This window comes from Loxodonta africana, chromosome 10 (assembly GCF_030014295.1).
Source record: "Loxodonta africana isolate mLoxAfr1 chromosome 10, mLoxAfr1.hap2, whole genome shotgun sequence".
Taxonomy (NCBI): Eukaryota; Metazoa; Chordata; class Mammalia; order Proboscidea; family Elephantidae; genus Loxodonta; species Loxodonta africana.
Genome location: NC_087351.1, coordinates 83397337 through 83410424, shown reverse-complemented (window position 1 = coordinate 83410424; position 13088 = coordinate 83397337). Strand labels below are relative to the sequence as shown.

General features: G+C 38.2%; 1 protein-coding gene and 2 pseudogenes across 6 annotated transcripts in view; 1 reads left to right on the top strand and 2 right to left on the bottom strand.

The window, feature by feature from the left end:
• PCNX1 (pecanex 1) overlaps nt 1–13088 on the bottom strand; it is a 187594-nt gene that overhangs the window by 28372 nt on the left and 146134 nt on the right. For all 6 annotated transcript variants that reach the window (XM_064292658.1, XM_064292660.1, XM_064292659.1 and 3 more), the window contains 3 exons: nt 12717–12775; nt 10610–10825; nt 477–730 (listed from right to left, as the gene is read on the bottom strand). In XM_064292658.1, coding sequence (XP_064148728.1) covers nt 477–730; nt 10610–10825; nt 12717–12775 — 529 coding nt within the window. The remainder of the gene's footprint in view (nt 1–476; nt 731–10609; nt 10826–12716; nt 12776–13088) is intronic.
• LOC111750167 (V-type proton ATPase subunit E 1-like) lies at nt 737–10599 on the bottom strand (annotated as a pseudogene).
• LOC135232554 (small ribosomal subunit protein eS26-like) lies at nt 8398–8758 on the top strand (annotated as a pseudogene).

The window sequence follows — 13088 nt, the reverse complement described above, 5'->3', positions numbered from 1 at the left end:
GTGGTTTTGAGTTCTGTGAGATCGTTTAGTGAATTACTAAACTTGAGGGTGGTTTTGGGGACCTCCTGAACTTTGCAATACCACTATCCAGTTTACTGAAAGCACTGTAAGGCAGTGGTTGACAGCACGGGCTTAGTTAGAGGACCTTGGGTAAGTTAACTTCTAATCCTTAAGTTGTTCAGTTGTAAAGCAGAGAAGTAATATTCCTTCAGAGAATTATGCATGTAGTGTGTGTATAGTGTTTAGCATAGTGCCTAGAACAGATACAAATGGTAGCAATTATTATTAGTTAACAAATGGAATAAGCTCCAATAAAGAAAGAAACCACGAGACCTTCACAGGTATATTTTACTAAGTTTTCTGGATACTAGAGAATTTAAATCACTGCTTAGAAGCAAAGAACAAGTAAAAAAGAATATACATATCTTTCCCAAGAAGAATCTGATTATTAGAAGATCTACAGAGGCACATATTACCTTAACATAGTAGGTGGTGAGTACTTTCCGAAGGTCAAAGACTTGAAGCATAGAAGCAGCACTATTGTCAGTGATGCTATAACCCTCCAGAATATACTTAGTGACTACCACTTCCCAAGCTAGCCAGCGCTGGCTAAATGCAGCATTAAATGAAAGCACATGAGGGATATGGCCAGGTTCACAGCAGCAAAATCCTTCATCCTCCTCCACGCCCTCAGTAATGGCCTCCACTTCCCGCTGTTGACAGTAAGTACCTTAAAGAGAGAGAATGCACATTAAAAACTAAGGGGAAAAAACATAATATGGAAAAACAAACGCTTCAAAGACACAAGGTATTTAAAAGGCACATTTTATAGCAACTGAAAGTACGTGATTGATTTGTCTTAGAATGTTCATTAACGAACTCCAACAGACTCCAGAAATGAAGTGTACTACATATTCACCTCCTGCAGAATCACAGAATTTATGAAGTAATGTAACCTCTTTAATTCTGACTCACTGATTTCCAAACTTTTCAAATTCGGGAATTGCATTTGTATGAAATGAAGTCAAATCAGTAAAGGTGCATCTCATAAAGGCTTGAGTTATCTCAGAAAAAAGAAGAGTTGTGTGACAACTGAATTATCCCCCGGCACACGAGAATAAAGACAGACATGCAGGACTCAGAAGAGCTGAAGCTCTATTTACTGGTATCATGTTCATGCTGTAAGCAGAAATATTATAGACATCCTATTTCTTTGGAAGTACTAACCTGTTAACAGTTAATTATACTTTTATATTAAACACATACTAAAAAAATTTTGTTTCGAGTTCTGACAATGATTGTATAAGACTGCATGATTGGCATATGGGAGCCCTGGCTGCCCAGTGGTTAAAAGCTTGGCTGCTAACTAAAAGGTCAGCAGTTCAAATCCACCAGCTGCTCCTTGGAAACCCTATGGGGCAGTTCTACTGGGCAGTTCCATAGGGTCACTATGAGTCGGAACTGACTTGCCAGCAATGGATTTTTTTTTAAATTGAGGTTTACCTGCTAATAAAGTTTCAACCAGGTATGAAATACGATTACACCAGCAAACAAATCTTTGAAGTTATATTCTTTTATACAAGATACTTGCCAAACTGGCATTCTCGACACTGGTATTACTGACATAAAAATAAAAAAATAGATTAAATATAGAATCAGACCCACAGCAAACCAGTGCCAGCAAAATATCATCTATCACATTAATGTTAATTTTTATTTTGTTGTATGGTCTTGTTTACATTTAATTTGTATATTCCTTATATTATATAAGAACTCTAGAGAAATTACACTTAATTTTATGTATGTACTACCTTAAGTACCACTACCTTAAGTTATACTATAATAAAAATAACTTAGTGGGACTTTACAATAATTTTTTTTTCCTTAAAGGGTATACATATACTCTCATCACATTTAAAAAACGCTACTTTGAGAGAAATAGATGCCAGGAAGCCTAACTCCAGTTGGTGGTGGGGGTATGCTGAAAGAAAAGGCTGAAGACGTAAGCTTGGCCAAGCTGAAGAGCAGCATTGTTTAGTGCTCTAGAACTCTCCAACAATTTTATTATTTTCATTTTCTTGTTTAATTACATTGGCCAACACTTCCAGAATAATGTCACATAGTGGTGGTAAGAAATATCCATGTCTTGTACCCCACATTGAAAGAAATACCCATTGTGGTTGACCATTATACATGATACTAACTAAAAATATACATACACATAACTCTTTTAATAAATAAATTTTTCACATAAATGTTTTAAAAAATAAAGCATATTTTAATAGCTTCAATTTTAAATCACATTTTAAGATGAGGAAAACTTCTAGGCTCTTCTAGGTAACAGTGAAGCTACTACAGCTGGAAGGAACGCATGCCCCATGTGTGTTTTAAGCCTAAAACGCAGCGACTTGAAGGCAGACAACACCAACATGTCACCCTTCAGACTAGATAACTGGAGCTAGAAAGAGCAGAGGACCCAGTGAAGTTCATGCAACCACCGTCTGATTCCCTGACCTTCACACTGCAGAGCCAAATGAAAGTTGGTGTTGCTTTTAGGTGAACTAGAGGTAGATATCCAATCACTTTAACAGAAACTTGCTCTTACTGGTAACAATTAGGCCAAGGGCATTAGCTACAGTAGGATATTCCACTGATAAAATAAAGAACAATATTAGAATAGCAAAGAGGAGGTTACACAGATAATCTTGGTCCTTCAAATATCAGAAACTTCCACATTCTATCAGTAGAGCAGTGGAATGAACTCCACCTCCAAAGCTTAGTCCAAAAACATTCTGCTGTCATTAGCACCAAACTAGGCTCCCCTTGTACTTCTGGCATCATCTGCTGGGCTATGAGATCCAGTTGGCTTTCTAGGGTGTTGGAAACCTTTATCTTATGATCTGCATTATAGATCTCAACACCACCATCTATGTCCTCAGTCAGTTAGGTCTCCTGATCAATTCAGGCCTCAACATCTTTTTTGGTGGCAATTTTGTATGTAGGGATTGCTTTTTGCACTGAAGCCTTTACCAGAGGGAAATCCTGTTTCCTGCAATGAGCAATCATTTGGGGCTCGAGCGACTGGCAGAAACCCTAGAGGACCAGTCCATCCAGCAGCAGTTGGTACTTGGCTGTATCTTTTACCACCTTGCTGAGTCTCTGTTTTGCTTCATTTAGTAGGTCTGTGATAAGGTCTCTTGTTCTGAGGATTTTCAGTCTTACTTGATTCATCAAATTGGACATGTGAATTTTCTTCTGCTGCTCAATTTGTTTTTCTTTCTTCTCAGAGTATTCTGTAATCTTCAGTCTTTGGGTTTACACAAGATGACCTCTCTCAATGTTGAACCCTTCTTCTGCCTTTGCATCCATTTCTTCTACCTTACTGGCCTCTTGTTCAATGAAAGCCACCATGTGCTTAATCTGCTTTTGCATGTCAGCATCACTGAGGGCCATGGCAAAAGCATTGTTAGGCTGGTGGGCAACAAACAGGCTTGAGTTTAGGTTTGAGGGAGGAGGTGGAAGGAGTGGGAGAGCCACATACATTTTTTCAGCATAATAAAGATGTATACATTTTTAAAAGTATTTTAAAAAACAATAATGGAAATGAAATTTCATCAAATGTCCCCCATCATCTTTTCAAAGAATCAGCTTTTTCTGGATTCTGCGAATTCTGTATCTACAGTCACAAGTGTAAACCCTGGTGGTATGGTGGTTAAGGGCTATGGCTGCTAGCCAAAAGGCTGGCAGTTCAAAACCACCAGGTGCTCCTTGGAAACCCTAGGGGCAGTTCTACTCTGTCCGACAGGGCTGCTATGAGTAGGAATCGACTCAATGGCAATGAGCTTAGGTTTTTTTTTTTTGGTTTTGTCATAAGTGAAATTAAACTACGGTTATTTTTTTATGCCAGTGTAGTCATGTTCTGACATTATAGTATTACACTGGTTTCATGAAAAGCCTTGGAAGAATTTCCTTTTTTATTCATGTGCTAGAATGGGTTAGAGAACAGAACAATTACCCAATTTCTAAAAGGAACTTCTCAAGCCTGTTTTTTTGTTTTTTAATTGTGGTATGAAGTTCAGACCATTCCTTAAGTTTTATGTGTCACAGCTTCATTTTGTTCATTTTGGTTACTTTAAGCATGTTCCTATACTACCATCTTTCTGAGAAGTCAGTCAAAAGCTTTTAAATAGAAGAAATAGCATAATGCGAGCTATATTTTATACAAATAACTTTGTTAGTGGCAGACAGAAAAGAAATGCAGCAAGAGACAACTTGGAGGGTCTGGTATTTAGGTAGAATAAGGTCCTTGTTCAGAGTAGTGGGGCCCTGGTGGTATAGTGGTTAAGAGCTATGGCTGCAAACGAAAAAGTCAGCAGTTCAAATCCATCAGCTGCTCCTTGAAACCCTATGGGGCAGTTCTACTCTGTCTTATAGGGTCACTATGAGTCAGAACCGACTCTTCAGCAACAGGTTTTGGTTTTTGGAGTAACAGAATAAGGTAAATGTAATTGAATTAACACAGAGTGCTTTAGCTCCATCATAAAAAACCAAAAGATAACAAACCACGATTCTGACTCATGGTGATCCCATGCGTACAGAGTGAAACTGCACTCCATAGGACCTCTAAGGCTGTGATCTTTTGGAAGCAGATAGCCAGGTCTTTCTGCTGAGGTGCCTCTGGATAGATTCGAACTGCCAACCTTTCAGTTCGTAGCTGAACACTTAACTATCTGCACCACCAAGGGACTCCTTTACGCCACTATAAAAAGAAAAAAAAACCCAAACCTATTGCCATCGAGTTGATTCCGACTCATACTGACCCTACAGGACAGAGCAGAACTGCCCCATAGGGTTTCCAAGGAGCGCCTAGTGGATTCAAGCTGCCAACCTTTTGGTTAGCAGCCGTAGCACTTAACCACTACACCACCAGGATTTCCTTACTCCACTATAAAAAAAAAATACTGTCCATAAAATATTTTCCACCCCAATATATCCAAGTAATATATATTTACTCAGAAAATCAAGTCAACAATAAATACAGGAATTAACATCAATAATTGAAAAAAGAATTTGAGATTGGAAAAGGATTCTAGAAAATCTACAAGGAGTAATTATTGTTTTTTGGATTTTCTAGAATCTTTCAGGCACTTCAAGTGAGCATTACTGATAAAAATAAACAAAACTGGCAATCATAAAAACTAGACATGTTAAAATTAATTTAAGTAAGTAAAAACTGAAAGGAATCTAATTGGCATGACAAATTTTTTACCTGTAAAGTCTGACTTGGAAAACTACACTTGGCAGAAGCAATGGTTACAAATAAGAAAACAGCAGAAGCCATAATAAGAAAAAATTGATGTAGATAGAAAACTGGGAACTCCAATCTTTGACATAAAATTTACGTGGAAATGAATCTTGAGAATATCAGTATGATAAAAAATGAAAATTTAAAAAACTGAAAGGGTTTAACCAAGACCTACAGAAAACTGATCAAGAAATTTGTTTAGTCAAATGTTGCTTAAAACTGAGCATCTACCACAAAAGACAAAATCAAAGGAGCTATATTGGTTTAACGGCTTAATGGAGTGTGTCCTAGAAAATGCAGGAAAATGTTCAGCAGATCCAAACATCTATGCCTGGCAAAATGTTGACAATTAATATTTTGAAGTATGGGATGTGGATGGAACATGGCGTAATACTGTGATGAAAAGACAATTACAAAGATCACATCCACATTTGAGAAAAAATATAATCGTACCTCATGAGAATTTTGCTAAAAAGGAGAAATGATTATACTTTTTAATGTATTAATACTAATACCTGTGATATTAGTAATTAATAACCTGTGATTAATAAACTGCGGTATGCAGATGACACACCCTTGTTTGCTGAAAGTGAAGAGGGCTTGATCTTACTGATGAAGATCAAAGACCACACCCTTCAGTATGGATTACACCACACCATAAAGAAAAAAAAAATCCTCACAACTGGACCAATGAGCAACATCATGATAAATAAATGGAGAAAAGACTGAAGTCATCAAGGATTTCATTTTCTTTGGATCCACAATCAACACCCACGGAAGCAGCAGTTGAGAAATCAAATGATGCATTGCCTTGGGCAAATCTGCTGCAAAGGGCCTCTATACACTGTTAAAAAGCAAAGATGTCACCTTGAAGACTAAGGTGCGCCTGACCCAACCCATGGTGTTTTCAATTCCTCATATGCACGTGAAAGCTGGACGACGAATAAGGAAGACTGAAGAAGAACTGATGCCTTAGAATTGTGGTGTTGGCAAAGAATATTGATATACCATGAACTGCCAAAAGAATGAACAAATCTGTCTTGGAAGAAGTACAACCAGAATGCTCCGTAGAAGCAAGGATGGTGAGACTACATCTAATATACTTTGGACAATTTATCAGGAGGGATTAGTCCCAGGAGAAGGACATCAAGGTTGGTAAAGTAGAAGGTCTGTGAAAAAGAGGAAGACCCTCAACAAGATGGATTAACACAGTGGCTGCAACAATGGGCTCAAGCATCACAATGATTGTGGGGATGGTGCAGGACTGGACAGTGTTTAGTTCTATATTGTACATGGGGTCACTATGAGTCGGAACTAACGGCACCTAACAACAACCTGTGGTAAGTGCTTGACACCTGAATATATCTGAAGGAAGATGTAATTCCTGTCCTTGAGGAGCTTATAGTCTATAGGTGCTGTTGCTATGTGTCATCAAGTTGATTCTTGCTCGTACAGTCCCTATATGACAGAGCAGAACTGCCCCATAGAGCTTCCTAGGCTGTAATCTTGATGGGAGTAGATTGCCAGGTCTTTCTCCTGCAGAGCAGTTGGTGGTTTGAACTGCCAACCTTTCGGTTAGCAGCTAAGCACTTAACCATTGTCCTGCCAAGGCTTCTAATTGTCTAGAGTAAGGGTTGGCAAGCTGTAGCCCTGAGCCAAATCCAGACCCAGCAGGTATTTTTTTATTTGACAGGCTAATAATGATTTTTATATTTTTAAAGGATTTGTTTAAAAAAAAAAGAACAAGAATATGTAACAGAGACTGTTCGTGCCCCCCCCCGCCCCCAAGCCTAAAATATTTACTAACTGGACCTTTAGAGAAAAAGTATGCCAACCCCCTGGCTATAGGAGAAATAAACTTTAAATGAATAAACACAAATTATTATAAAATTATAACTATGGAAAGTGCCAAGGGGGTAAAACAGGGTAGGATGAAAGATAATCACGTGAGACACTGTGATTAGAAAAGGATGCTCTGAGAAAGTGACATTTAGGTTAACACCTAACGATAAATAAGGTTAATGCATCTGGCTGCTAACCAAACAGAGGTTTGAGTCCGCCTAGTGACACCTGAAAAAAACAGGCCTGGCAGTCTACCTCCGAAAAATCATTAAAAACCCTACAGAGCACAATTCTACTCTGACACACATGAGGGTGCCATGACCTGGGCTTGACTTGACAGCAACTGGAAGAAGTAAAGAATTTAGCATATGTAAAAACCTAAAGACAAGCCAGTGTGGCTATAATGAGTTAGGTATAAAGTGAGACTTGAGAAACTGACAGGAGCCAGATCGTACCGTGTTTTTGTTGTTTGCTGTCATCGAGTTGGCCCCTGACTCATAGTAAGCCAATGCACGATGGAGTAAAATGCTGCCCGGTTCTGTGCCACCCCTATGACTGGTTTCAGATCAGACTATTGTGATCCACAAGGTGTTCACTGGCTATTTTTCAGAAGTAGATTGTCAGGCCTTTCTTCCTAGTCTCTCTTCATCTGGAAGCTCTGCTGAAATCTGCTCGGCATCACAGCAACATGCAAGACTCCACTGGCAAACAGGTAATGGCTGTGCATGAGGTACAGTGGCCGGGGATAGAACTCGGATCTCCCGCATGGAAGGTGAGAGTTCTACCCCTGAAGTACCATGGCCCCCTGCAGTGTTGTAGGCCATGTTAAAAGTATGAACTGTATTTTAAATGCAATGGGGAGCCACCGAAAAATTTTAAGTATGGGACTGACATAACCAAATCTGTATTTTAAAAAAAACCACTACAACTGAGTGAAGAATGATAGACATTCCTTGATATGATCTGAGTTCTGATTGGCAAATAGGACAGTTTGGATAGCAAGGGATTTATCCAAAAACTTATCTATTTAGTATCACAGCACAAACATTGAGAAAAAGAGAATTTGGATCAATTTTTGATACGAAGAATTTCTAATCAATATGGCAGAATGAGCAGATAGATAGGAAAGGTCCTCTTCAATTCCACACACATAGAAATGCTCGATAGAAGAAACTTCCCATGCATATTTGTAGAAAGATTTACTTAAAACTAAAAAGCAAAGGTGAGCTTTTTAGGTCTTCACTTCCAAGATGACAAAGAAGAAAAGAAACAATGGTTCTGCCAAAAAGGGCTATAGCCTCATGCAGCCTATTTGCTGCATGAACTGCAGCCACTGTGCATGTCCAAGGACAAGGCCAATACGAAGTTCATCACTGGAAATACAGTAGAGGCTGCAGCCACCAGGGACATTTTTGAAGCAAGTGACTTCAGTGCCTATGTTCCTTTCTCAAGCTACATGTCCATCTATGTTATTGCATGAATTGAACCATTCATACCAAGGTGGTCAAGAACCATTCTTGTAAATCCCAGAAGGACTGAACACCCCTACCCCAACTTAGACCTGCAGGTGCTACTCCATGACCTCCAGCAAAGCCCATGGAAGGATTTTAGTCTTTAAAGACTGAAGAAAACTAACCTGAAAGAAAACAAAATGAAAATTATAAAGTCATAACAGTGGTAGGTGTGGTGGTGAGGGTGTTGGATAATCCCTGTTGGATTAGGTTAAAACTCTAAAAGAGAGGTAATTAAGGTCTTAGGCTCCTAATGGATAGCCAGAAACAAAAATCCATAAAATTAGAATAGGATATTTTTTTTTGGGGGGGGGGGATGTGGGGAAGGAAGAGAAAGAAAGAGACAAAGACTGAGTGAGAGAGAGAGAGATGGATAACAAATGGATTATAAATGAGTAACAAATATCAACATTTACTGCATTATTCGAGTATTGTGTATGCAAAATCTTATTTCCAGTGAATAGAGTAACTTCCACAGACATAGATAGCTGGGGTTGAGGTGGTTCCAACTCATAGTGACCTTCTGCACAACACAACGAAATGCTGCCCAGTCCTTCGCCATCGCCAGCATGTTCGAGTCCATTGTTTCAGCAATCCATCTCACTGAGTGTCTCCCTCACCCTTTCTGGCCCTCTACCAAAAATGATGTCCTCCTCCAGTGATTGGTTCTTCCTGATGATGTGTCCAAAGCAAGTGAGTCAAACAATGCTCTGTTGTAATCCATAAGGTTTTTTTGTTGTTGTTGCTGTTGAATCCATAAAGTTTTCATTGGCTGATTTTTGGAAGCAAATTGCCAGGCATTTTTTCCTGAGTCTGTCTTAGTCTGGAAGCTCTGCTGAAAACTGCCCACCATGAGTGACCCTGCTGGTATTTGAAATACTGGTGGCATAGCTTCCAGAATTGTAGCAACAGGAAAGCCACCACAATAAGACAAACTGACAGAGGGGTGATGGTCTAGAGAAGTACTTGCTCCATTAACATATATATTCCACAACAAAGGTGCAAGCCTTCTGATTCAAGACCTGGGTAAAATAAAGCTACAGGGTAAAGGTTTGGCTTAATCCTCTTCCTATTCAAATGCTTTTCTGTTTTGTATTCCAGACTAAAAACATCCATGACACTTCTTAGAATAGATGATAACACACCCCGGATGCTGTCTCTACAAACTGTGAAGTCTAAATATTCCCTAGGATGGAAACACACATTAATAGGACATTTTTGAGCTCCTAAAAGTTTTTATTTGTGCTTACAAAATATTCAACTTAAAGTAGTTGATAACATCAAGCTGATGTGTCCCTAAGTTCATGATTTTCTGTGTAGAGATAGCTTCATTTGTCAAAACCCAAAGCTACTGAGGGCTGGAGAAGAGGGGAACTGAGAGTAACTGCTTAATGGGTAAGGGGTTTTATTTGGGGTGATGAATTTTTTTGGAACTAGACAGAGGTGGTGGTCGTACAACACTGTGAATGTACTAAATATTACTTTAAAGTGGTTAATTTTGTGTTATGTAAATTTTAGCTCAGTGAAGGAGCTTGTTGAAGAGAAAGGCATGGCATCTATACAAAAGTAACTTGAGTAACTAGTCTGCCTCACACAAAAACACAGCATTCTAAGTTGTCAGCCATCTGACAAATACATGTAGTCAGTCACAAAAAGGTCTGATAAGAGAGCAAGCACAGAACAACAGAAATTCAGCATCACTAGGAAAACAAGTCAATTACACACTAAAAACACTACCTTTATATATAATGCCACAATGCAAAAATGATTCTTTTCTGAATATGAAATTAGGGGGAAAAATCTATTATTCTTCAACAACTTTTCTCATTCCACAATTTCAAAGGCTAAAGACCTAATTTTATGACTTTTGATTTGAGATATAAACATATAAAACTTAAATGTCACATGAGTACACTTTAGAAATAAAACACAAGGTGAACGAATGTCTTACCTCTGAATTCAAGTCCCCGCAGTTGGAAGGTGACCAGACCATTGCCTATCTCGATAAGGTGTACTAATGCATTGAGGTAGTCAGAGGCCAGAATGAAACAATCTCCAGTACTGTAGTTTCCCCACCGTCCTAGCAGCAAATCACCACACAGACTATGTTGTAGAGATCTGGTTAAATGTTCATAAAAGATGGAATTCAGATTGTTGTCATCTGATCCTATAAGGAGGGATTTAAAAAAAAAATTAAATTTTAATTTAAATCCTCTTTATATCAACAAACAAGATTGTTAAAAATACTAAAACTAACTTCCAGTTAGTTTCTGATGAGGAAAATAATATTCACACCCTTACAATTTCTATATAAAAATGAACCATGGGATAATGGAAGAAATTTCAAAACTCATGAGTCAACCTCTCCAAATCTCTGGTTGCCATCCACAAAACGTGGGGACTGGATTAGATGAGATCTAAGGTCTTTTCCATCTCCGTCATAGTGATCTAGTGCTGCTACAACAGAAATACCACAAGTGGGTGGCTTTAATGAGCAGAAATTTATTTTTTCACAGTTTAGGAGGCTAGAAGTCCAAATTCACGGTGCCGGTTCTAGGGGAAGGCTTTCCCTGTCGCTCTGGAGGAATGTCCTTGTTTCTTTAGCTTTTGCTTCCTGGTTCCTTAGAGATCTTGATGTGTCTGGGGATCTATCTTACCCCAACCTTGCTCGCTTGCTTGTTTAATCTCTTTTATATTTCAAAAGAGACTGACTCGAGGCTATGGCCCTACATTAATCCTGTCTCATTAACACAACAAAGACAACCCATTCCCAAATGGGATTATAACTACAGGCATAGAGATTAGGATTTACAACTCATATTTTGGGGGGACACAATTCAATCCTTAATATTCCACTCTTTGGCCCCTAAAATTCATATTCTTGCCACATACAAAAAACCTTCACCCAATCACATCATCCCAAAAGTCTTAAATCAACTCCAAGCCCCAAATCTCATCTTCTGAATCATCTAAATCAAACATGGGGGAGACTTTAGGCATATTCAACCCTGGGGCAAAATTCCTCTTCATCTGTGAACCTGTGAAACCTAAACCACAGGTTATCTATTTCCAAAATACAATGGCAGAACTGGCATGAGGTAGACATTTCTGCATATTAATTCAGGACATGGGCTTTTTGTTATACAGAATGGCACTATCAGCATTATGAGAATTCTAACCCCCTTGCAAGCACCTACTGGAACTAAGATGGTTCTATTATCTACTAAAACATGATCGTGATAGTCATAAATATCAAATAATTAATAATAGTCATTAATAATTAGTTCTTGCTCCTATTTTAATAAGTATGAATCAATCTGACAATTATAATTTAACTTCTTAGGTGGACAGAGCACTTGAGAAAATTGGCAAGTCAAATGGATACAAATACTCCAGTCTATTTGGGTGTTACTATTTCTTTTAGTAAATTAATACATTGAAATTCTGGTTGATACATGAATCTCTTATGATTGGGGCAGTGAGACTCACTGTCTCTGTTTCAGATTACTACTGGGTGGGCTGACAGAATGATGTTTCCCAAACGATAAAACTAAGAACCAAGCTTCAGGTAACAGTAACATTACCAAGATGCCATCCACTGAAATCCGATCTAATTGGATAATTTGCCAGTAAATGTCCCCTAGATGACATCTCTACATACAATAAAATAAATGAAACTTAATTTATATTTACCTAAACATTTGGGGGAGAGGGAAGCAAACACATTAATAAAACATGCATCAATCTGATTGCATGCCCTTCAATATACCTGACCAGTTTTACTTTTGAGTTCTGCTTTTTAATCTATACAATAGATGTTTTTAAATGGCATTTTTCATTCCTATCAGCATTCTTATAAGGCATTTTATAAAAGATGGGCGTCTAAATTTGTACATACTCTCATTCATACATACTTTGCTAACGTAAAGAATATTTATTTTTTAAAAAATGATTTATTTTTCATTTGGAACCCACACAGGATTCCCAACAAGCTTGGTGTGAACTATATGTATTACGTTCCTTATACTTGCCTCTTTACTCATAAATAGAACTATTACCTGGATTTCTATCAAGCTGGGAAGCCAATCTGGTATTTGAATGATCCACTCGTTTTGTGCTGAAGATGACAAAACAAACATATCCAATGACTTTTTTAAACTTCAAAAAGGTTTAACAATTAAGGATGGAGAAAAATATAGAATATAAATGAAATAAATATTAACCACCTTATGAAAATCTCTGGTAAAATCTATGTTACATAATGATAAAAATTCTTGGTAGCACAATTTTAGGGGTGAAGTCTTTTTGACTCTCCCACTCCCCCCCGCCACCACATACATTTAGTTTTTCCCAAACTGACGTCTCCCTGAACAGTGTGTGCAGGAAGCTATTAATGAGTGTACTTTTGGGGGGCATGGTGGGGTGGGGGG